Raw genomic sequence first — 25434 nt, 5'->3', positions numbered from 1 at the left:
TATGCAATGATACTCAGATATACTTATCCTTTAAACCAGATGAAACAAATCAGCCCAATAGGCTACAAAATTGTCTCATAGACATAAAGACTTGGATGACTAGAAATTTTCTCCTCTTCCTCAGACAAGACTGAAGTAATTGTCTTTGGATCTGAAAAACTCAGAGCTAAATTTTCCAGTTTTGCAATGAACCTGGATGGCATTACTTTAGCTTCCAGTGCTACAGTGAGAAACCTTGGAGTTATATTTGACTCTGACCTGTCCTTTGGCCCACATGTTAAACAGGTTACGAAAACAACCTTCTTTCATTTACGTAATAGAGCCAAAATTATGGACATTCTGTCTCAGAGTGATGCAGAAAAACTGGTTCATGCTTTTGTTACTTCAAGACTAGATTACTGTAACTCTCTATTACTGGGCTGTCCTAAATATGCCCTGAAAAGCCTTCAGCTGATCCAGAATTCTGCAGCCAGAGTCCTGACCAGAACCAGCAGGAGAGATCATATTTCTCCAGTTTTAGCCTCTCTTCATTGGCAGCCTCAATCTAGAATAAAATTTAAAATCCTTCTTCTTACATATAAAGCTCTCCACAACCAAGCATAACTATATATCAAAGACCTCATAGTTCCTTATATACCAAGCAGAGTACTTTGTTCCCAGATTGCAGGCTTACTTGTAGTTCCTAGAGTCTCAAAGAGCCGAGTGGGAGGCAGAGCCTTTGGTTATGGAATAAGCTCCCAGTTAGTACTAGGGAAGCAGACACCTTCCCCACTTGTAAGACTCGGCTGAAGACTTATCTTTTTGATAAGTCCTATAGCTAGGGATGGTTAGCATCCCTTAGTTATGCTGCTATAGGTCTAGACTGCTGAGGGACATTTCCTGATACACTGAGCTTCTTTCTCTCTCTTTTTATATCTCTCTCTCCTTTTGAGGCAGGTTCTCACACTGGTGAGGACAATCCACCCTATTCCATCTAAGGACCATGGTTTCAGATTTGGAGGTGCTGATTCTCATCCCAGTCGCTCACACTCGGCTTCGAATTGCTCAAGCAAGAGCTAGAGACCACAGCAAGATGACGCCAACAGGACCACATCATCCGCAAAAAAAAGAGACCCAATTCTGAAGCCACCAAACCGGATCCCCTCAACACCTTGACTGCACCTTGAAATTCTGTCCATATAAGTTATGAACAGAATCTGTGATGAAGGGCAGCCTTGGCAGAGTCCAACCCTCACTGGAAATAAATCCGGCTTACTGCCGGCAATGCGAACCAAGCTCTGACACCTGTCATACAGGGACCGGACAGCTGGTACAAGGGGGTCCGGTACCCCCATACTCCTGGAGTACGCCCCGCAGGAGCCCCGGGGGTCGAATGCCTTCTCCAAGTCCACAAAGCACATGTAGAGTGGCTGGGCAAACTCCCATGCCCCCTCCAGGACCACAAAGAGGGTATAATGCTGGTCCACTGTTCCGTGACCAGGATGAAAACCACACTGCTCCACTTCGATTCGAGATTTGAGGAGCTGATGGACCCTCCTCTCCAGGACCCCTGAATAGGCCTTTCCAGGGAGGCTGAGTAGTGTGATCCCCCTGTAGTTGGAGCATACCCTCCAGTCCTTCTTCTTGAAAAGGGGAACAACCACTCCAATCTGCCAGTCCAGAGGCACTGTCCCCGATGTCCACATGATGCTCCAGAGACGTGTCAGCAAGGACAACCCAACAGCATCCAGGGCCTTAAGGAACTCCAGGCGGATCTCATCCACCCCCCCAGGGCCTTGCCACTAAAGAGCCTTTTAACCACCTCAGTGACCTCAGCCTCAGAGATAGGAGAGTCCCCTACCTCTGCTTCCTCATCAGAAGTTGTGTTGGTAGGATTGAGGAGGTCTTTGAAGTATTCCCTCCACCAACCCACAATGTACTGAGTTGAGGTCAGCAGCTCCCTATTTCCACTGTACACAGCGTTGATGGAGTATTGTTTCCCACTCCTAAGTCGCCAGATGGTGGACCAGAATCACCTCGAATTTGGTGAGTCTGGCTATATCTAGCCGGAACCGCTCAGCCTAGCGCACAAGCTCTTTCCCCTCCACGTCCCTAGAGCCAATTTCTGCAGCTAAGGATTGGACCGTCCCCGTCTCTTGCCACCGCCCAGTTCACATTGCACCCTACCTCCACAGCTCGTCCTGCGGATGATGAGCCCATGGGAAGTGGGGCCAATGTAACGGGCCCCAAGGGCGAAGGCCTGGCCACCAAACACTTGCTCTTGTGCCCCACCCCCGGGCCTGGCTCCAGAGGGAGACCCCCAGTGACCTCCCATCATGGGAGTCGCTGAGCCACACTTAGTCTGGCCCTCCCCTAGACACCTGTTTCCCATGGGTGACACTACCAGGGGCATAAAGTCACCTACAAAATAGCTGCTAGGATCTTCAGGACCCACAAACCCCTCCACCACAATAAGGTAGCGGCTCAGGGAGGGGCTTAAAATTTGCATTAATATATATTATTAATTCACTTGCATTAGATCTAGGGTAAGAGATGTTTACCAGGAGCATTATTGCTTAAAATCCGCTTCACACCCCGACTGTAACCAAATAACTAATCAGAATCAGAATAACTTTATTCATCCCCGAGGGGCAGTTAAGAGGGCAAAGAGCAGCACAATAAGCAACAGAAAGCTCAAAACACAAAACAATTCAACATAAATAAAATATAAAACAAAGGTAATATTAACAAGGTTAAGGTCCTGGTTGACCTGTTAAGTTAAAGAGGAGAACCGCCTTGGGAACAAACGTAGCTCTCCTTCTCTGGGTCTTGCAGGCTGGACAGCGAGACCCAGAGAAGGAGAGCTGCAACCAGATGGCAGCATGCGTGGGGTCCCAAAGAATGCGGCCAGCCAGGCCACATGCCTGTAGCTCGTAGACAAAGTGCAGATGGTGGGTGGGAAGTCCAACAATCTTGCAACAAACTATCACAATATTGTTTAAGCAGTTTCTATCATGCAGGGTGATGGTGTGATACCAGCAGCATATAGAGAAAGTAAAAACACTTTCAATGTAATAGAAAGTCAGTAAAATGTTACTGCCAAAAAGAAATTGAGTTTTCTGAGAAGGTACCTCTGATGACACTTCCTCAGGATCCCCTCAGTGTTAGAGGAGAATCTCAGTTGGTTATCAAAGGTGGTACCCAGGTATTTATACTCCACTACAGTCTTGACTGGTGTGCCATCATGGTGGTGACAGCCGCCGCCAGTTCTCTATGACTACTGGAAAAGGTAAATGCTCTAACATAAAAACATTTAGCCACCAGTGGAATGAACAGGACTGAAAAAACACTATCCAGCCATTTTAACCAGCCTGTTCTGAACAATCGGATGGTAATATGTCTATTAAACTCAACTTACATTTTTCCCTACCCTCAACCCCTCGGGAATAAGCATTGCATGTTTCTGTGCTTTGGAGATGTGGCTTCATGGGGAAACGTCCACAGAAAGAGGTTTGGACTTTTGAATTGTGTCATTTCAAAATGTATCTTGCTTGAACCGTTTTTCCATGATCTCCTGCCCTGCCTTTAATAGAAAGATGAATGTATTTTTTAAAACAATGATCTGAATGTATATTTTCCTATGTTGACTAGGTGTCAGCCAGTGGTTCCAAACCTTTTTCTGCAGAGGCTAGAGGTCCCTCCACTTCATGACCTATATAAATGTAATGTTTAGGTAAATAACTCACTACTTGAGACTAAATGACTATGCATGAGTTATTATATAGCCTGCACTTTAAACATTTGCAGATGAAGGGTTCAGGAAAAGCTTCAGCCTCCAGTCTTCCTTTATCAGTTTAATATTTTTGAATATCTTTGCTGGAATTTATTCAAAATTTTAATTAAACAAAGTAAACACCTGAGCCACGGTTTCCATAATAAATCAGCCACCAGAGATGGATGGTATTCACATTCCCCATTAGCTGAATTTGCTTTTATATCATCCAAAGTCCAAAAGACATGAATGCTTTAGCAGAAAACCCATTATAATACAATAAAACTCATGATAAATAGTCCAAACAAGTGGCACAAAAGTTTTTCAGCATTTTTCTGCACATCATCAGAACCTGGAAAGATTCACTTTGTTGCCACAGAAAATCCCTGCAGATTAACTGCTCATAGTTGTATTTGTGTACATCTTTATATCTGTCTCCTAGTTTGTTTCAGGCTACTGGAGACAATTTGTGCAACCATCCATCATGTTCTTGTGCTGTGTTTGTTTTAAAATGACTGTGCTCCTATTTTGTAAACAGTGAGAGCAGCTGTCTTGAGTCAGTCAGGCTTCAAGGTTTCACTTGACAGACCAAAAATCACGTCTAACCGTGAAACAAGTACAAGTGATCTCCAAATGAATTATATCAAAATTCTTTTCAGAGGAATTTTGTAAGAAATGTCATCTAATAAAAGAAAAAACTTTCTGCACTTAATTGTACACTTGTATATTATAGGTTAAAGTTAAACGTAGTAGGAAAAGATAGATTTATCCTTGACAGTACATTTCACTAAGACATAGATTATGAAGGCACCGACATTCTGGCAATGTCTAGATGTCACTACAATTTCTGCTGCTTCTGATCACTGTGTCAGAGCTGCGAGCTGGGTGAGTACTGTCAAATGTTAGCAAGGCAGACAACTCACAGTGAGTAGGAAGCATTTTAAATCAGCTTTGGTTCCAGTCACCTCAATATGATGCTTGCAGTTTAGATGCAATGTTTATCTGGTGAGCCCCTTCACTTCAAGAGGTGATATCTTGTCAATAAGTAAGTTTCAATCAATATGGATATGCTTATCATATATCAAGGGATAGTGTTACTCTTCTAATTCTACAAGTTTGTGTTATTTCTTTCATTACTTGTTTAATGTCAAGATCACATTTATGCCCATGTGATGGCTTTGGCTCAGCTATTAGAGTGGCTGCCTTCCAGTTTGGAGATCTTTGAGTTAATCTGTCGCTCCCCCGTGTTTGGAAGTGCCTTTGAGCCATACACTGAATCCCTTATTACCCCTGATAAGCTCATCAGCGTCAAGAAAAATCATCGTTAGAATGTAATGGAAAGTGCTGTATAGTTTGTGAATGAATAACAGGTTTTAAAGCACTTTGTCGAGCTCAGATGATGTTATCAGGTGCAATAAGTGTGGGTCATTTACCTTTATTGTGCACTATGTCGTGAACTCCCACAGTATGTACATCATCCACATATCACATTTCAGTTTTCTTGTGGGCAAGCAAACCATCACATTCAAAATAAGCTAACCCTTAGTTTATTCGGCCAGATAAAAGTACATTTAAATGGGAATGCGGTGTGCATTGGTGCAGATGAGTCAACACAAATACACACACAAGCACACACTATGCAAACAAACAGTGGTCTTAATAACCGGGCAGAATGTCACACCAGAGCTCCACTCAGCACTGAAACTGAAGCTGAAAATAGTTTTGTAAACTAAATAACAGCATTTTTTTGTGTGCTTTACTTTAATCACTTTTTAAATACAGACAACAGGCAATGACCTAGACCAGGGGTCTCCAACTCTGGTCCTTGTGAGCTGCCATACTGCAGGTTTTAGTAATTCCCTACTGTGACACACCTGACCCAAATCACTGGCTCATTAACAGGCAGGTGCAGAAGATGACAACAAGTTGTTGGATAACCTTTTTATTTGAATCAAATGTGTTGTACCAGGGAAACACCAAAACCTGCAGAATGGTAGCTCACAAGGACCGGAGGAGACCCCTGACCAAGACACGCACCCAGATGGTCACAACATAACTTACTGTATGAAGAATAACAAACTAAATTGAATTATCTAGTTTATATAGAGATCTTTATGTTCTTTCTTATGTATTGTTTCTCAGTGTAGTTATTCATTAATAATCTACAATTCTCTTTTACATAGAATTTGTCATGTCCATAAACCATACCCTGAAAGAAAACCTGAACCAAAGAACGCACAAGCCTCATAGATTCCCACTGACAGCAAGTGATACTTGCATTTGGGTGCCATAGAAATTTTAAGAATAAATGAAAATGTTCTGAAAGAAGGACAGAAACAAACAGTGAGTTTGGAAGTTGGAAACAGAATGAATTAAATTACTTTTACAATGATATTGAAGTTGATGTTTGAACATCAACTTGCACACCCAGAGTAGAGCCTACACCAAATATTAGCCTAGCAGATGACCTGGGAACATTCCTTATCCTACAGTGGAATACCAATGACTTACAAGTTTATCCTGACTGTTTGCCGACAGCCAGCTGTGCAAGCTGACACTTTCCAACGTGTGATTTATATTTCATCAGTATTCAGTAAGTATGATCTACTGCCCTGCAGGCCAAATAGTAAACAATTAATTTATTCAAGCAGACAGTCGGAACCTCAGGCACATTGATATAAAACATATCCATTTAATCACTTGTAATCATCTTTTTTCTTTTTTTAAGTGATTCGGTCACGGAGGTGAGTGCACACAGATAATATAAACCCAGGGGATCAGTAAGACAGCCATCAATGCAGTATCATCAGTATCATCAGTAGGAATAAAAAAAAAAACAAAGGTGTAGTAGATGTGGATTTTCAGCACACAGAAACAGGAAGAAAATCATTATTCAATAGTCCTGACTATGTCTTTGTATTGTTGCTGCATCACAGTGCTTTAACTTTTGTATTTTTACTATTGTTCAGCCAAGTAGAACTACCTCTGTGGTGCTGGTTGCTTAATTCTGCTTTGAAAGCGTAAACACTGTAAAAACATCTATTGTTATTTTTTGAGTAAATAAGAGTAAGATTTACTCCATATCCTGGTTTGATGAACACAAACAGAATATTGACTAAACTGTGCAAAATCCTGACAACTAAAAGCCTAAAGACAGGATCTGGTGGAATGGTGGGGGGGAATAAAATGTCCAAAACTCCTAGATTAGTTTCAGGGAAAACATTATGACTTGATTTTAAATTTGACTTTCAACAGCATTACCCACATATTAGATTGCATCCCTTCATCCATCTGCAAAAAGCTGTTGCTCCATTTTCTGGTGAGTCCCACTGCAGTTACAGTATATTATGAGCAGAGATGATGTTTTTCCACAAGCTCTTGGCATCAGCTTTATTCTGTGAAGGACTTCAATTGAGCTCCAGCAGATTCCCCCAGTGAAATGAGTTGCAAAATTATACTGGTGCACAGGGCTACCCTGTGTGTTGAATGGTGATACTAAAGGTCCCTGACCAAGCATCTACTTATGTGTAGTTGAGCGTCAGAGCAGGCTTGATTTATACCGGATGTAACTTCACTCAGACTTTTACTGTCAACACCACCCAAACATGCTGTTAGATGCCTAATGTTATGCACTAAGTCACCTCTCGTGGCCTTTGCAAACTTTCTGAAATTGTGGTTGCAAATGTTGAGCTGAGCACAGTGTCACAAACAAGTATCATGTGGGGAGGATGTATATTGCTCATTCTGAATAGCCAAATTATTCCATTCTCACTTAGTTGCCAAACAAAGGGGCTTTGCATTCGGCAGAAATGCAATTCAGATGAAATTCATACATTCAGATGAAATTTTCAATGTATTTCAGATAATTTTGCAAATGAAAGGGCAATTACCAGTGATATCATCTGGAATTTGGTGTGGTATTTAGCTGATTATCATGGTTTTGGTGAACTTAGTTAGTTGATGCCACTTATCAAATTCAAACTCTGCTTCTGGATTACAAAACAATAACCAAGCAACTTCTGTCTACCTTCACTCCTTTATCCAGAAGTACACTTCCTCTCTACTGCTACGTTCTTGAAGAAACTGCTTCCAGAGCCTGGGCGGTGCATCAAAGTGAGTCCAACTATATCTAACAGGAACCGCTCAACCTCATGAACCAACTCGGGCTCCTTCCTCTCTAGAGAGGTGACACTCCACATCCCTGGAACAGGCTGCCAGGGATCCCACCTTCAACCGCTGTCCAGTTCACACTGCACCCCTACAGGCCATCCTGCGGCTGGTGAGAACACAGGAAAGCCTCAGCCAAGAGCCGCTTGTCTCCGTTCCCAAAACCCCATGTTTGTGAATGTATGTAGACCATTGGCTTAATGCAGTCATTTAAAATGACAGTGTAGAAATCTGCCTTTTTACATATATAATTTTATAGGGGGGATCGGCCTGCGCATGCGCAAACATACGTTGTTGCAATTATATGAGTGGAAAAGGAAGTACGGGACTGTACCTACAGCCTCAACCGCACAGCGCAAGGGAGAGTTGTTCACCTTCTCTGCCTGGCAAGGAGGAAGTGCCATTGAGTAATTTTTGTTGAGCTATGAAAAGTGCTAAAAGCTATCAGCGTCAAATCAATAGGCTATAGGAAATGATCATCTGAAAGATAATATTAAAGATAATAATTATAAAAGGAATAGAAAAATATATGAACTAATTATTAAAATGAAATGATTACATTTATTTTTCTGCCTTGGGAAGGCACTGCTTACCCTGCCCTGACTGGACACCACTGATAATGATAATGCTATTTGAAGCAACAAAGAAGGAACCACTGTTATTTTTATGTGCTTGAATTTACTTGTAAACAATTAATTTTGCCTCTGAAAAGCCATATTCCAGGTAGATATATGTGTATATATGGATATTAAGTCATACTGCATTACTGGACTGAATAAACTTTACTTTCCTTACATGTTAATAAGTGGCCTATCCACTTCTTTTTTACATTTTTTTCTTAACGTTTTTTGTTTTTGTTTTTTTTTTGCAATTAACTCTGATGTGATACACTACTTTCGGGACATGCAAAAAAAAAACAAAAAAACATTTCAATTACACTGGTTGCAATAGTCATATACAGCACTGAATTTGGCATTTTGACACTGAGTCAAGAGAGGGAAATAGGTTTTTTTACTGCTGCACTTCCTCTGCACTTTGTCACATCGACATTACCTCAGATTAAACCCAGCAACTGAATGATTTAGCAAGCTTTACAAGTTTTTCATGGTGTCACATGATCTTAATTTTGTTAGATTCAGCAGGCACTTGGCTGACTACTCATATAAATTATCCTTGTTGTGTCTTATGTGGCTGCCTCACTGCACGTAAGCTTGAGGGTTCACATTCATGTGTCATCTATCGACCTATCAGTCTATCAATCTACAGATAGATAGATAGATAGATAGATAGATAGATAGATAGATAGATAGATAGATAGATAGATAGATAGATAGATAGATTCTAAACACAAACTATATATTAGTGCACACTTATTTGTGATTTTAAAAAACTGAATGCTAAGAAGATTATAGCAGGCGTCATGTCACTTTCTGAACATTTAGTGGTCTAAGAACTGCTAAGATGACAGCAAGTGGGTTGCAATGGATTAAAAGACCCCCACCTTCCGCCAACGCTTTCTCTTGTGTCTTTTTAATTTGTTTAGAATTTTTAAGCTTGGGATTACTTTTGCATATATGATGGAAGAAGACAAGATGTTACAGCAGAGACATTAGCTGTTGTAGTAGTTTTTGAATAACAATGATTTCAGCCCCCTAATCAACCAGAGGTTCATTAACGGGAGTCATAATGGCAGAAGGCACTGCACATTTCCCCACTTGATGCCAGCTGGCAGTCAGCACTGGATGTACAAAAGTCCATTTTCATTACTGTGTTAAACAGCTCGTTGTGTGACCAAGGAGGCAAATAGTTATAAAGTAGATAATCACAAAACAACAGATGGAATCATTAACTAAATATGTATTCAGCGGGGATTTTGATATTGTATTTTTGCCATATATGTATTCTTCACGGGCATGTCTATATTCTGGCATCAGTAATTAAGTTGAGTGAGAATAAACATATCACGCGCTGTCCACGCCCTCGTGCTGCTCAGCGTGTCATTCATATTCATTGAATGTATTGTCTAAATATAGCCGAATGTAACCCACAGGACTTCTTTTGGCACATACATACATATTAAGCAAAATATGTGTATGAACTAGTTTTATTTCGATTGCTGCTGCGAATTTTAAGGAAATGTTTACTTTTCTTCCCTTAATAATTTGACTGTTTGTTTTTTTTTTTTCCTGAATGCACTTTTTATTTATCTGACAGAATCTGATTTAATGAGCTGTAGTTGAACAGACGGACGCCTTAACAATTTACAGCGTTTTCCATCCCTGCGCCGCAGATATCCATCAGTAAAGAGAGATCTCGTCAAGGTGAAGCATCGTCTATGTCATAATTCACACCATAACCTCACACTTTTTTAATATTTCATGCGCACCTTTGTCTTCACGTCACCAAACGCTCTATTATATTCAGCACGACCGTGATCAAGTCTGTTCCATCACATCCATTGAGATTCTGGCGTGGCTGCTTTCGGAGCGTGGTTTTCCTTTCTTCCAATCACCGGGCTACTGAAGTGAGGGCAACGCGACTGCGCTTTGCGCGTTCGCGCGGAAGCTATAAACGGGATGTGGCGCGCTGAAAGAGGGTAGATTCGTGGAGAAATGAGAAGAGGATAATCAAAAGATGGCATCCACGTCGCAGTAGGAGACAAGCTGACAGAGAAGCAGCGGGAATGCAGAAAATGACATCAAGACTAACTTTTTCCTGTGTGTTTTGTGACACACAGCAGATGCCTGACTTTGCACTTAAAAGTGATATGTGAGAGGAAGCGTCCACCATGCAGCTGAATGAGACTGAAGTTCAAACAATGGCTCCAGAGTCGTGTGAACAACAAATACTAAAGGAGGACAATTCTGGAAATGGCAACGGAGGTTCAACCAGCAACTTGTCTCTGCACTGCTGGCTGCAGCTCCTCACAAGGGAATCTATCATGGAATTTCAAGGAGACAGCTCCAGTGTTGTGGTGCGTGTGATGATAGCGTGTGTGTACTCTATAGTCTGTGCACTGGGGTTGGTAGGAAACTCACTGGCTCTCTACCTGCTTCACTCCCGTTACAGGCAGAAACAGTCATCCATTAATTGCTTTGTGATGGGCCTGGCTATCACAGACCTGCAGTTTGTTCTGACTTTACCCTTCTGGGCAGTTGACACAGCCCTGGACTTCCGCTGGCCATTTGGTCGTGTGATGTGTAAAATCATCAGCTCTGTAACCACCATGAACATGTACGCCAGTGTATTCTTCCTAACAGCTATGAGCGTAGCACGTTACTACTCCATTTCGTCCGCCCTGAAGATGCACAGTCGGAGGGCAGCAGCCACCAGAGCCAAGTGGACAAGTCTTGGCATCTGGGCTATCTCCCTGCTGGCAACTTTACCTCATGCCATCTATTCCACCAGCGCCGAGGTGTCAGATGAGGAACTTTGCCTGGTGCGCTTTCCAGACTCAGGCAGCTGGGATCCACAACTTCTTTTGGGTTTATACCAGCTACAAAAGGTCCTGCTGGGTTTCTTAATTCCTCTGATTATAATCACAGTCTGCTATCTACTTCTTCTGCGCGTTGTCCTCAGCAGGCGTATTGCAGGTGCAGCAGACCCAGAAGTGAAGCAAAGCCGGCAAAGCCGCCGCTCCAAAGTGACCAAATCTATTGTCATTGTGGTTTTGTCCTTCTTTCTGTGTTGGCTTCCCAATCAAGCACTGACTCTCTGGGGGGTGCTCATAAAGTTTGATCTTGTCCCCTTCAGCAAGGCTTTCTACAACGTGCAAGCCTACGCCTTCCCGCTTACTGTGTGCCTGGCACACACTAACAGCTGCCTCAATCCTGTGCTCTACTGCCTGATCCGCCGGGAATTCAGGGCCGGCCTCAAGGAAATTCTTATCCACGCCACCCCGTCCTTCAGGAGCTTGACTCACCTGTTGCGCCGGAAAACCAAAGTGGCTGAAGCGCCACCTGTTCTGGTGCTGGTCCAAATGGATGTCTGACTGGGATGATGAGGAAGCTAAAGGAGAAAATAACTGACTCACTAAAAATACTGACTGCATTGATCTGGGGCTGCTCGCCATCAAAGCAGTTTCATCCCTGCCCTGCTGAAACAGAAAACCCACATTCATTTCTGGTTGTTGAAACAACAACTGTGGAGGGAAACAATGTGGGATTAAACCCAATTTCATTGCATTCTTCAAGACTCTGCAGCAAATCCTTTTGTTTTCACAGTGGCTCTCTGTTTTGTTGCTCTTTATTGCTGGCTTTCATCACTGCTCTCCGGTCACGTGTATTGTACATAGAAGAAGCTCTTAAAGACAATATAGGAGAAAAATGCAATTTTCTTGTGTCATGGCCAATTGCTGTGTTTGTGTTGGTTCTTTATTGCTATTGTGCACATATGTAAGATTAAATCTATACAAACAATTAAACAACTAATCAAATGTGTTGAAGTATTAGATTTTTAAAATATATACTGTTAGTGTGTATGTGTGTGTTTGTATGTAATTGTGGAAAAACTGCTAAAGTAGGAAGGGTTATCTATGCCCTTCATTTTTTTGTACTCAAATAATAGGATATTAATTGTTTAGAGCATTGCCTTAGGGAATTTATATCTTCTGGAATTGTGGAAAATTCTCTTAAAAAAGAAAGAACGAGAGCTTGAATCAATTTCCTTTTTCTTTTTGAAGGCAATACCAAAATACCAAAAGATAAGATAATACAAAATAGACTAAATTTGCAGATAAAATCCGTCCTAGAGGGAAACCTAAAATGAATTATGGAGATTCATTTGAGATTTAGACCTGAAGTCCAATATGTGCTCACTGTTTTGCTCTTACTCGGCCTCACTGAAGGTGCACAGCAATTCTCAAATCGGCAGTGTTTCTCAAAACTGCAGATGGTTACATTGGACATGAATAATTTAGATTTGTAGAGCATCTTCAAACCAGGCCATTCATTCATAAAAATGTGGTATATTTCATGAGAAGCTCACCGTATGTCAAATTAAATATGTACTGCTGAAGCATAGAAATAGTATCAAAAATGTGCTTTGTGGTGATTACTCTGTATTTATGACCGTTTCCATGATCACACACTTAAATACAAGATTGCTTTATATTTTCATCTTAAAAGAAAAGAAAAACAAATTGACTGACAAGATGCAAATCAAATGACTTTGAAATTATAAGCCTTCAACCTGATTTGGAATAATTGGGACAGATGAAGTTGAAATTCAGAGCACACACATGGAGGGATAAATAAAGCACCAGCGATGCCTGTGTTGTAGTAAGACATTCCTGGCAGGAGGACATTGGACAGAAACCTGTTAACAAGTCTTTGATCTTGTATTAATGAGACTTAATGCTCTCATTCTGTGGTTGCGCAGCACCTTTTCAGACAGTAACTGCATCAGTCTTGTGCAAACAATCTATGAATTAAGGCTCTCGCAGGCTTGCAGTAAACATGAGCTGCAGGCATGCGAGGAGGAAGCTTTTCTTCCAACTGGATGATTTGGAATGAAAGGATATTTTGATATTCCTTCTGCTGCAACGCTCTTGTAACAGTGTTCAACAATATTTTAATATCAACAACTAAATAAATGCTTTGGGGTGACATATATGCTGTTTCAGATTACTGTATAATGTTCAGGTGTGCTGATTATGTTTGACACCATCCTCAGTTAAATGAGAATATGAATTGACCACTAAGTATCACTCTGACATAATTTGTTGGTTTTTGTTTTTTTGTTTTTTTTTACTTTTGTGTCATTTTTCTATTTTTTTTTTTCTTTGTTTGTACTCTAATTATAGTTATCTGATGTGTTTTGGGTCTTGTGATGTCACTGTTGCACAGCCAACTCACTCCTGGGAAACCATAACTTTATGCTTCGTGAAATATTGTAATAAAAGCCATGAAATCCATGAGAAACAAAAGACTGATGAGAAAGTGTCAGCGATACAAGGGACCAGCAAATGCTCCAGAGTTTCTGTTTTAAAGTTGCTTTGTGTCAAGGAAATTATTTGTACCTCATGGTGAAGCGTCACCCCACCATTTTTTAAGTATGATAAGGGTCATACAAACAGATTGTCTACATGATGTAGCTTGTGTGGGGTGTTATGGTTTTATTTATTTTGTACATACTTTGAGAATATTGGTGTTGAAATAACCAGAAAAGAAATGACGCATAGAAAACCTGGAATCCAGCAAAGCTGAAGCTAAAAGGCATGATTTGATATCTGAGGGAAAATAACTCATAACTAGTTGTGGTGGGTTTTTTGCTGTGTGGTGTCCTTGAAGGTGACCTGCTTTACACAATTCACAGCAGGCTGGAAGAAGGGATCAGCCAAGGCATTTCTGTTCCTTAGTGGGTTACCATAACCTGGTCGTGCTGGAACAGAATTGCTTTCATTGAATCACACTGTTTGCAAACAGACAGCACAGCCAAACAGTAAAAATTGAAGTGGCCATTTACATATGTTTCCCAGATAATAAATGGTCAGTTCCAGGTAGTGTTCAATGAACTCCAAATATAACTGGACTCTTTAAACTAGCTGTACTGATTTGAAAATTGATCATAAAAGCTTGACTTCCATTCAAACATTCATTCATCTTGTATACTTGTGTTATCTTGTTGCAAAACTGAAGCCCATCTCAGCGGCTGTCAGGTTAGAGCAGTGGTTCTCAAACTGGTAAGAGCACCTTCACTGGCAACTATGGCAACATCTTAGGAGTGGGGGCGCATTGGATTCGGAAAATGTCACAGAGGGCACTAATGTTTGGTCAACTCTGGCTCTTGGAAACATTCTGGTATTTCCCCTCCCTGTCACGAGCTTGGTAGGGAGATAATTGGTCAACTAGGAAGAGGTGTGGCGCAGGTATATTAAAACCACACCAGCAACCACAAAAGAAGGGACTCCACTTCCCTGGCATTTTATTTCCTTGGCAGTAAAAAATTGGGCTGGAATCAAACAGACTCTATTTGGCATTTAAATTTACATTATCAAGGATTGCAAGCATATCCATATCCCATTCAGATTTTCTAAGGAATTCTAATTCTAAGGAATTTTCTAAGGTGCTAAGTCGGCTGCTCCTCCCTCAAAAGTGTTAAACACAAACAGTGCATCCTACTGTGATGCGTCGCTTTAAAATCTGAGCTGGGTGGCAGGAAAAATACGGCTAAAACAATGTTTTTTCAACAATACAATTTTTTCTGTTTTGCCAGGAGACAAAAGCTGTTGCCCGTGTCTGTTTGCTCAATTTTTTTGACAAAAGAAAACATTTGCTTGTGCTCTATGTAAGGAAATGCAGTGTTGTTTAGATGGTCACAAACTTCTCTGCAATAATTCAAGAGCTTGTTTATGGAAGTTCTTAAACAAAATACAAGTTTGAAATTCACACTTAACACTTCAAACACTCTTTTTCCCATATTTATCTAAGTTGATATTTCTGAGTCTTCATCCTTTGTCACATCACTGAAGTCAAAGCTTCCTGAGACATACCTCCACCTTTCAACTCCCTTTCCTCCTACTTTTATCTCATCCCCTCAAGGTGCTCCATTACCTCAGATTGTCATCAATAATTTACATCGTCCTTTTTTTTTCCCCCAACAGTACAACAGTGGGAACAAGTTAAGAGGCTTGTAGTCTGGCTTGTAGTCCCTCCATCCAGCCATTTTCTATCCCCACAGCTACCAGGCGACAGGCAGGGTACACGCTAGACAGGTCACCAGTCCATCCCAGTGCTTCTCATTCCATTTTAAGTCTGAAAGATGTGTTCTTCCATGAACATTTTATAGTTCCATAGTTCCTGTCATTTAGGTGCTTATTTAGCTAAATACAGTTATTGGTCTTTCACATGAAAAGATGCACACAAGGCAGTGATCAGTCATATGGAAAATAAACTATGGCAGAACATTTCTTGCGTTAATGGGTTTTTATACTGCATCTCTTTTGAATTTCACCAACACGCTAGTAGTTTGTTAACCTCTTTGCACAATCTCTAAAATAAACTATGGACGTTCAAACTTTTCAGCATGCAAATTCAAAAGACAGAATTCTGCATACTTATCAGAGATTATAGGGATTCCCAGAGGGATGAATGGCCTGCAAGTTGCATAAGAACACAGATTTATGTAGGGAAGATACCGCAGTGTGAGGCCAGATCCCCTGCACAGCCATCAGATTCTTGACTATCCAAGATTATTCAATCAATCAACCAATCAACCACTCAATCAACCAACCAACCAACCAATTAATCAATCAATCAATCAATCAATCAATCAAAGCATTTTTTCATATAAAGAAGTGCAAAGCAAGCTGCTTTACATTGAAAGTAGTGACTAAACGAGGGTCTCATCTACTTACTTTTTATCACCTTTATCTGTTTGATGAAGATTTGTACTCTCAGCATGTGTATCCTCTCTACAGCCTGCTGGGCAGGCAAACAGTTCAGGGTCAGTCTCATTTCCACAGCTTCCTGGCCAACAGCCAAATGACCCGTAATGAATCCTAAGCATGCAATGCTAATGAAGGGAATTTGAACAAGCGCCACGTAGACAGAGGCTGCTAAGCATTTTTTAAAAAGTATGGACGGTTTGCTTATTACACCTGACTTGTCATGTCAAACACCTTTTTTTCCTCAGGTAGATGGATGTATATAGAAAAATATTTTATAATATATAGTCATACGTTATCATTTTGTGGGTCCTTATTTCGAAAGTAACTTTAAAGTGAAAATTAATAATAAAGTTAAATGATGGATGCAACACCATGGAAAATGTTGGAGCAACCCTGAAATAACATTTTGGGTTGGCTAGAAACTAACAACAAAACATGTATAGGTCAGCACCTGTGGGGAAATGGAAGAACTTCTAAACAACCAAAGATTAACAAAAAAATGAGAGCTGACTGTAGGGCAGGACATGGAGGATTGTGGAGGACTCACAGAAGAGCCAAGGAAGCAAAAATGCTTTAAGCTTTTGCTTTTTTTTTTTTTTTGTACAAAAATGTTGTGATCTTGTACTGTGTTTTTATTGCAAAAGAACTGCATAATTTTCTTGCACTTGAAAACACATTCACACCAGAATTTTAAAGCATCTGCTTTATTTATTTTTCTCTCTACGGGAGAAATGCGTCAAAGGGGACCGCCACCACAAGAGTCAATGGGTTATTTCTAACCAAAAGTTAATAGACTTATCTGCATGCACCTAGTGTAACTACCATTAATGTTCAGCTGTTTGATCAATATTCATTTAAATTTGCCCTGGGATAGGAAGTACTAGTAGAAGGTTGCATGACACCCTTGGTGATGACCTTTCTCGTAAGACTAATGATAGCCTAACAACACTTGCATCTCTAGCATATATAATTGACTCTCATTAGCACCCAAGCGCAGACATACACAGAGTATTTTTACAACCATGGATATTTTTTAAGCTCTTGAGACATAGAACAGGTTTGCTATATATTTATTTTCCAAATCTATAACAAATAAAAAGAATTAAGGATTTTTTACTAAACTTTGTCACAATGTTATCCTAATTCATCAACTATGACAGAACAGAATTCAGAATTCAGCAATTATTCACTTTTTGATTACATGTCAACTCAAACTGTTAGTCTGCCAATCATACAGCACTAAGTCAAAACATCTAGGCATATAAATATGGTGAACAACTTGATGAAGTTCAAACCAAGCATCAGAATGGGGAAGAAATAGGATTTAAGAGACTTTTAACATTGTATGGCTGTTGCTGCCTGATCTAATGAGAATTTACCACACAACCATCTCTACGTTTTACAGAGTGGTTTGAAGAATAACTGATGTCTGGTGAGTTGTATGAAAAAATGAGTGGCAAGAGGTCAGAGAAACCTGGGATGGTTGGTTTGAAATTATGGAAAGGCAACAGTGACTCAAACAGTCACTCATTACAACCAATATGCAGAATGGAATCTGTAAACACACAATATGTCCAACCTTGAAGCAGATTGGCTACAGCGGCAAACCGCACCAGGTAACATTTCTGTCATCTAAGAACAGGAGAGGGAAAACCAAAAGTGTGACACCAGGTGGAATAGTGTTCCCTGGTCTGATGAGTCTCTATTTCAGCTATAAGTTTCAGATGGTAGGGTCAGAATTTGGTCAACAGCATAACAGTGTGGCTTCTTCCTGGTTTGTGTCAACAGATCAGAGTGGTGGTGATGTAATTGTTGATTGATGCTGACCATGCCCACCTCATTGTGACAACAGCACCCATTTTTAATGGATACTTCCCACAGAATATGGAACCATGAAATCAAGGTTAAATCATTTCATACCGGTTTCATGAACATGAAAGTTCGCTGTACTTTAATGGATTCCACAGTGATGGACCAAAACCTGTAAGCAATGTTTCCAATACCATGCTGCATCTATAACACGATAAATTAAGGAAGTTCTGAAGGAACGAGAGGATCCACCCACATAATCATAAGGTGTACCTAATAAAGTGGCCGATACGTGTATGAACCCAGGTTTTTTCTGAAAATTTTCTAAGATATAAGATCTGTCTCTAATTTCTCTCAAAGATTTTGATTGTAAGTTCTCAAAACTGAAGTGACAGCAAACTGTAGCAGGTCTTACGATACTGTTGTTGAATTTATTATCAAGAAAATCACTGTCAAATTAATTTCTCAACATTTTTTTCATACTGGTTTGGAGGATGTGCTGCTCTAGTGAGTTCTCCATGTACTTTAGACTAAGGATGCACTCCAGTATTTGGGTTGAAACCAATATCTCATTAATTTTGTTGGTATGGCCAATAACCAATATTTACCTTATATAGATGCATGTTAGAGATCCAAGTTTAATACAATCAAATTCTTTACAAAATTAAAGTTAATGTTTGTGAACCTCTAAATGGTGGTTTTTCAGATGGTTTTTCAGATTTGATGGGACTATCTTTGACTTTACAAGTATTGAACAGTGTTTTTTGAGTATCTCCTTTTGACACTGTGGAAAAACAAGCACTAAATCCCAAATGCGTTGAAGAGGAAACGAGTAGGATTCAAATAATTTTTTTAATGTTCTGAACAGATAACATGAACTCACTAGCTAACAAAATGGACAAACTGTAGATGCTAACAAGATTTAAAATGGGATACAGGGAATGCAGTATTACTTGCTTCGCCGAGACATGGTTGCATAAACATGTCTTGGACTCTTCTGTGTCTATAGACTGCTTTAAGATTTTATCAGCAGATTGCAGTAAGAAATTCAGCAGAAAGCTAAAAGGAGAATTTACTGTACTTTTAAACCACCTTGGACATTGCACTGTAAAGGAGAAGATCTGCACGAGGAACATCAGACTGCTAGCCATGAGTATTCCCTTGTTATTTACCCAAAGAGTTTACCTGTGATATTCTGGCTGTGGTTTGTATCATACCTGGTACCGCTGCAGACACAGCCTGTGATAGCATGATCTTCATCATTGCTGAGCCACAGACACAGCATCCTAATTCATTCATGTGATCTCTGGAGACTTCAACAACAGCTCCCTCTCTGCAGCATCACCACCATTCCAACACTTTATTTGCTACTATAGAAAATAAGATGTTGGAATTATTTTATGCAAACATAAAAACCCTCGCCCTGTCTTCTTTAATAATATCAGACCATATTGTGGTTCTTCTTACTCCACCTACAAGCCCATTTGTGCATCAGTCATAAGGACAATTGAAATGTGGTCTAATGAAGCTGAAGATGGTCTGAGAGGGTGATTTGTGAACCATATGGACAATAAATCAATGCCATGGCTGAGTGTATGATAGATAATATCAACTTCTGTGTGGACTGTGTCTTCCCAACAAGAACAGGGAGGTGCTTCCTGCCTAACAAGCCCTGTGTAGCACAGTGATGGGAGTAAACGTGTTTGAAATAAACTGTGTTTACTGAAAATGTAACACTGTCAGCAAACTAATTCATTCAAACTAATTACTCTTTCCATCACTACAACAACAGTGCTCTTATTTAGGATAACACATTTCTTACAGGAAGTTACTATAATATGAGCTCCGTCTTTGCTTGTCGTGAACATATGTTTCACATCTGTTGGGACTATTGTGCTGCTGCTATTGTGGAGAGGAGGTGGAGTGATATGGTTAAAGCTGGACATTACTCTCAGTGTTTGAGCAGAAAAGTTGCCTTGTTGTGTTGCGAGCAACTGCAAGCAAAGAATAAAGAAGCATCATATTGGAGCTCGAAGTTGTCCCCAAATTATTTTACCAACCCACAACCCTAATTCAGGTCATTTTGACGCTGAAGACGCACAAAGTGTTACGCAATAATTCTGTACTCTAAATAAGAAACATCCACTTAGTCTAACTGATGATGGATGACTGATGAAGAGTGAGATGTCATGGCAGACAAACAGTCAGTGCGTGCAGATGAACAGACATGCACACAGCCACACACCCAAACAAACTGAAGCCGCATGTAGAAATGTTGAAATGAAATGGTGTTCAGAAAGGAAAAAGCTCACTGGCTTTAAGTTAAAGAGGGATCAGACTGATGGAGGACTAAACAGAGCTAAAGAGCTGATCAATATTTTCAGTCCAGACCAAAGTTCAGATCACAATGCCGCCACTTCGAGCCTGTCTGTCTCCTGCAGCCAGGTGAAGAAGCAACTGGAGAAACTGAACTAGAACAAGACTGCAGGTCTAGCCGTTGTCAGATCCAGGGATGTTGCAGCCTGCTGAGAACAATGAGGATTTTTCAGCATCTTTTCAACACCAGCCTGAGCCAGAAGAGTTCCTGCACTGTAAAAAACCTCCTAAAATATTGATTAGCTTTCAAGACCTTTCAGGGCACATTACAGTTTGCTTATTATAATGGGCAAGAGATTGAAGACGTTCCTTTATATTTGCTTTAATGAGTCCTCACTCATTTGGACAGCACTTTAAGGATCGTGTTCTTTTATTTTTTTAGTGTTTGTAATACAATTCAGCTGCTCTGTTATGTGAGGAGCACCATAAACTTCATTAGGTGGTTGTAGATACCTCCACAACCACCTGGCTTCATGACTACCTAACAAACAGACCTCAGTTTGTGAGACTGAAAGGTTGAGTGGCTGAGATAGTCAGCAGAACAGGAGCAGCACAAGGAACTGTACTGTCACCATTCCTCTTCCTACTGTACCCCTCAGACTTCCAATACAACTCTGAGTACTGTCATCTGCAGAAACACTCTGATGACTCTGCAGATGTGGAGCATATCAGTGACGGAGAAGAAGCTGAGCACAGAAAACTGGTTGGTCAATTTGTGAGGTGGTGATAAAACAATCATCTCATCTTCAGTACAAACAAAACTACATAGGTGAGCATTGACCTCAGGAGGAACAGAAATAAACAAAGCACTGTTTACATCCTGGGATAAGAGGTGGTGGAGGAATACAAGTACCTTGAAGTTCAGCTGGACAAAAGATAAGACTGGAAATGCAACACAGAAGCCTTAATTTTTCACCTGACAGGAACAATATCCAGTTGATGCTGGGTTCTCATTCTGTTCACTGTAGGAAAGCAGGACAAGAGGAAACTGTTAAGGATGTCTGAAAACAATAGGACCACAGTCATTGTAACTACAGTCAGATACAAGTCTGACAGTTTTACTCATGTTGATTTCTATTGTCCTTTTTCCTTTTCCGCTTCTTTGTCTCATTATTCAAAATAAAAATAACACTAATACTACTGCTATGACGCCAATGATACTACTGATACTACTAATACTACTACTATAATACCAATGATACTACTAATACTAATACTACTACTACTATAACACTAATTATACTAATAATACTAATACAACTACTATAATAATAATGATACTACTTATACTACTAATACTGATAATACTACTACCACTACTACTACTACTACAACTACTACTACTACTAAAAATAATAATAATAATAATAATAATAATAATAATAATAATAACCATAATCATCATCATAATAATCATAATCATAATCATAACAGAAGAAGAAACTGAAAACTTATTATTCAGCCGTTTTCAGTTGCTTTCTTGTATGTGAATCCTTACTTTTAGATATTTCGGAGATTTAGTGCATTCTTAGTAAAAAAAATAATAACTGTCAACTTACCAGGCCACATGTCACAGGTCACGATAATTCAATAATGAAAACTTATAACTTACTCAGTTTTGGAGCTGTTTTCAATTCCCAGAGCTACATTTCTGCTATTTGGGATTTCAACCTCATCTCTGCTCAGTTATCTTGAGTGGCACCTTTTATTCTGGTCAAACCACTTGCACAGTCACGCACATACAATCACAAGCCCATCACTGAGTACAGTTTACTCTTCCAAAACAATAAATTGTGCTTATCTTTCTGACTATTGAAGATCTCAGGGGACTGAACCTCTTTTCACTTTTTTGTTTCATTACTATAGCCTCCCTTTCATTTTACAGTTCTCCTGTGCCCAACTGTTTTTTGCTTTGGAGCTTCAGTGTCCACCTTGTTTATTGCTTTAACTGTGATTAGAGGGAAAAGAAATTGTCTTGCGACATTTTCATCAAGCACAATAATTTTCCTCCTGGCCACAGGACCATGATAGTTGAGATTACAAACACAGTTGCGAGGCTCTTATCAGAGTGGTAACCCAGATTCCAGACAGATTTAAAGATATGTTATATAATCTCACTGATATTTCACAGTAAATAGTCTCTAGTCTCTTGAGATGGCTGATCCTTAGCATGTTCAAGTCATTTGAGTGTCTTGTCAGCGTTCCACTCTGCATGACGCTCAAATGCAGAAACTATTCAGAGATAAAAACTGAAAAATTCTGCTTGCTTTTATTCTCCCTGAGGGGAAAACAAGCCATTGTTAAGCAAGTTCTCTTTGAACCTAAAATCCCTGCAGATTCACAAGGATGGTTGGGTTACGGTATTTTTCAGTGAGCATCCTGAAAATAGATCAGAAAATTCTTCAGGTAAGCCAGGGGTTACATTCACCAGAAAGTCTCAGGTTCAACATTAAAGTCAACATGTGAGGCAAAGAGATGAAAATCCCATCTGTACTCAGGCCCACGGTTTTTCATGCCATTATGTGGATACTCCTTCCAAACTGAAAAGGGGAAAACTGCGACAGAATTGAATTGTCCCATTTTTTTCAATATATTCCAGAAAGGGGAAAAACAGGGTAAAGTTAAGAATTGTAGCATAACCTAAAAAATATGATTAAACAAGATTTGTTATAAAATGCACAGCTCTTGCTGAGTCCCGTGCATATTTAAGCATTTATTAATCACTAAAAACAGAAATTATTCAAACACAGATCCTCAGTTTCCTCATAATTGGGTATCTATTATTAATATTTCACCTTATTTCCATTTTGACAAATCTCAATCTATGTTTTCTTTTATAAGATGGCCTCATATTCGGGTTTCTGTAGAGATTTCACCTTTGTATCCATCCAAGCAAATATTTTAAACCCAACATCTATCCCCTGTAGTGTTGTCTATGTTGGATAAAGCAAATGCATGTTTTCTGGCTTAAATATTAGCATTTATATGTCAAATATTTCTGATTCTGTGCCAAACACTGATTTAAAAAGGAGTAATTTTTGTTTGACTATCCTTCCTATAGTCATCCATGTGGCTCAGATGTCCTGCTCTCCTGCGCTGCTGCAGCCCCTAGGGGGACACAAGTATTCCCAAGCCGGCCCTAAGAGAACACATGTGCCTAAAGTACAACCGTGCGAACAGGGCTTCCATGCTACCTCAGTAGTTGGAAGCTGATGATTCACTGTGGCGACCCCTTTAGGGGAATCAAAAGGAAACTCTTATGGGAGTTAGTCTCTTTTAAAAAGGCTCAAAGCTATTTCAGATCCTGTTGTGGGGTCCCACATAGAACACATTCTATCATATAGTTTAGGTTCTGGATCGAGACAGCAAACTAAACGTAGAGGCTGGGATTCAAACAGGTTTACTGACAACTTCAAGGAAGAAATGAAGATGCTGTAGTTGTCGGCTTTAGACCTTAAACAGTGGTCGGCAACTGGTGGCCCGCCGACAATATCTGGCCCATCAGATTATATTGATAATAACTGATTGCAAGAGTTATTTATCAATGCGCAGACACGGTGCTGCGTGCTGCGCTGTTAAAAGAACGTGGTTCCTTTATGGTCGAACCAGAGAGAGGAGAGAGAGACACACTACACATCAGTTGCACTGGGAGCAGAGAGGTTAGCTGTGAGAAACTGCCTGTTTAGCAGACCAAGAGTCCAGGTAGAACCAGAACTGGACGTCCCTGCACTGCGGAAAAATACACAGGAGGATAAACAAAATGGAGACGCCTAACATATTCTCACTAACTAGAAATTTCAATCTAATTTTGGTGCTTGGAAAAATGTCGTAGAAGGATAAGGACAAGCCTTTGTCTGGAAACAGGAAATTACCGTGCTAAATGCTGTAATCATCCATCTCTTACCTGTCAAAATATGAACAAAAATCTAAAATAATGAATATGTTCCTGGTACAAGAGCAAAGTCTTCTTCAATGAGGGTGGGATGACTTTTTCTTTACATCGATCAGATTAGTTCAAATGCTAAAATCTAATAACTTGCTTGTCATTTTACAAGCAGTCTTGAGTCACCCGCTAGAGAAGCCACACTGGCTGATGCCGTTTCTCTGACCTTTCGATGCTAATGATGATCTCGCCAAGCCTTGAGAAACAATAGATTAACAAAAATACCAGCCAGTGGATTGAGCTTTATCTGCTCTCCTTTGCCATGTAATGAAGCCCAGGTCAAAGCACAAAAAGCTGCAGATACATCCAGCCAAAATGGGACACGTATCCAGTCCCCCGTGTCTGGGGCCGTGGTTATCTCACTCTCCATGCTAGGATGAGAAAGGAAGGGGAGTGAGTGCAGATCCATCACATATGCCTGAAGGTATGATTGTCAGCCATTAAATACAAACCCTGACATCTTGTCAACCTGTTTTGACACTTCATAGATAATGTAGAATGTGACTGTGGAGAAAGACAATTATTTATACAGCCTATTTTTAGCCAGCAAAGATTTAACATTACTATAAATAATAAATAATCTCACCTGTGATGGGATTTCATGCAGTTTATTCATGTTCAGCAGAAGATGAATCCTAATGTTTCTTGTGACCCAATCAGGTTGAAAGTTTGCATCATTAGTTTGGGCAGAATGCTTTGTTGTATTTGATAATCCTGTCCGGAGCAAAAAAGAAAATAAAAATAAAAAACAAAACATAATTTTTTGCACTTTGATACCAATCTCAATCCAATTATACTTATTATAAAAATCAATAATATTTTAATGCCATGAGTATCATAATCGAAACAGTTTGTGAAACTTATTGCATGAATATGGTAAAAACGTTGCTCAGAACCCATTGTTTACAGTCTGACATGTATTTTCTAGTTAATGACATTTACAGTATAATAATCAAAGCATATCACAGTAATAAATCATACAAACACACATTATTTTGG

The 25434-nt window shown here is 39.9% G+C and overlaps 1 protein-coding gene across 1 annotated transcript; it reads left to right on the top strand.

The window, feature by feature from the left end:
- Positions 1-10706: 10706 nt before the first annotated feature.
- rxfp3.2b (relaxin family peptide receptor 3.2b) lies at positions 10707-11909 on the top strand (the record flags this gene model as incomplete). Its single annotated transcript, XM_079245526.1, has 1 exon — positions 10707-11909. The coding sequence occupies one exon, from the start codon at positions 10707-10709 to the stop codon at positions 11907-11909; it is 1203 nt and encodes a 400-aa protein (XP_079101652.1).
- Between the last annotated feature and the right edge of the window lie 13525 nt (positions 11910-25434).

Source organism: Telmatherina bonti, assembly GCF_933228915.1.
Source record: "Telmatherina bonti genome assembly, chromosome: 8".
Lineage (NCBI taxonomy): Eukaryota > Metazoa > Chordata > Actinopteri > Atheriniformes > Telmatherinidae > Telmatherina > Telmatherina bonti.
The sequence above is the reverse complement of the archived record's forward strand: the minus strand, read 5'-3'. Positions and strand labels throughout refer to the sequence as shown.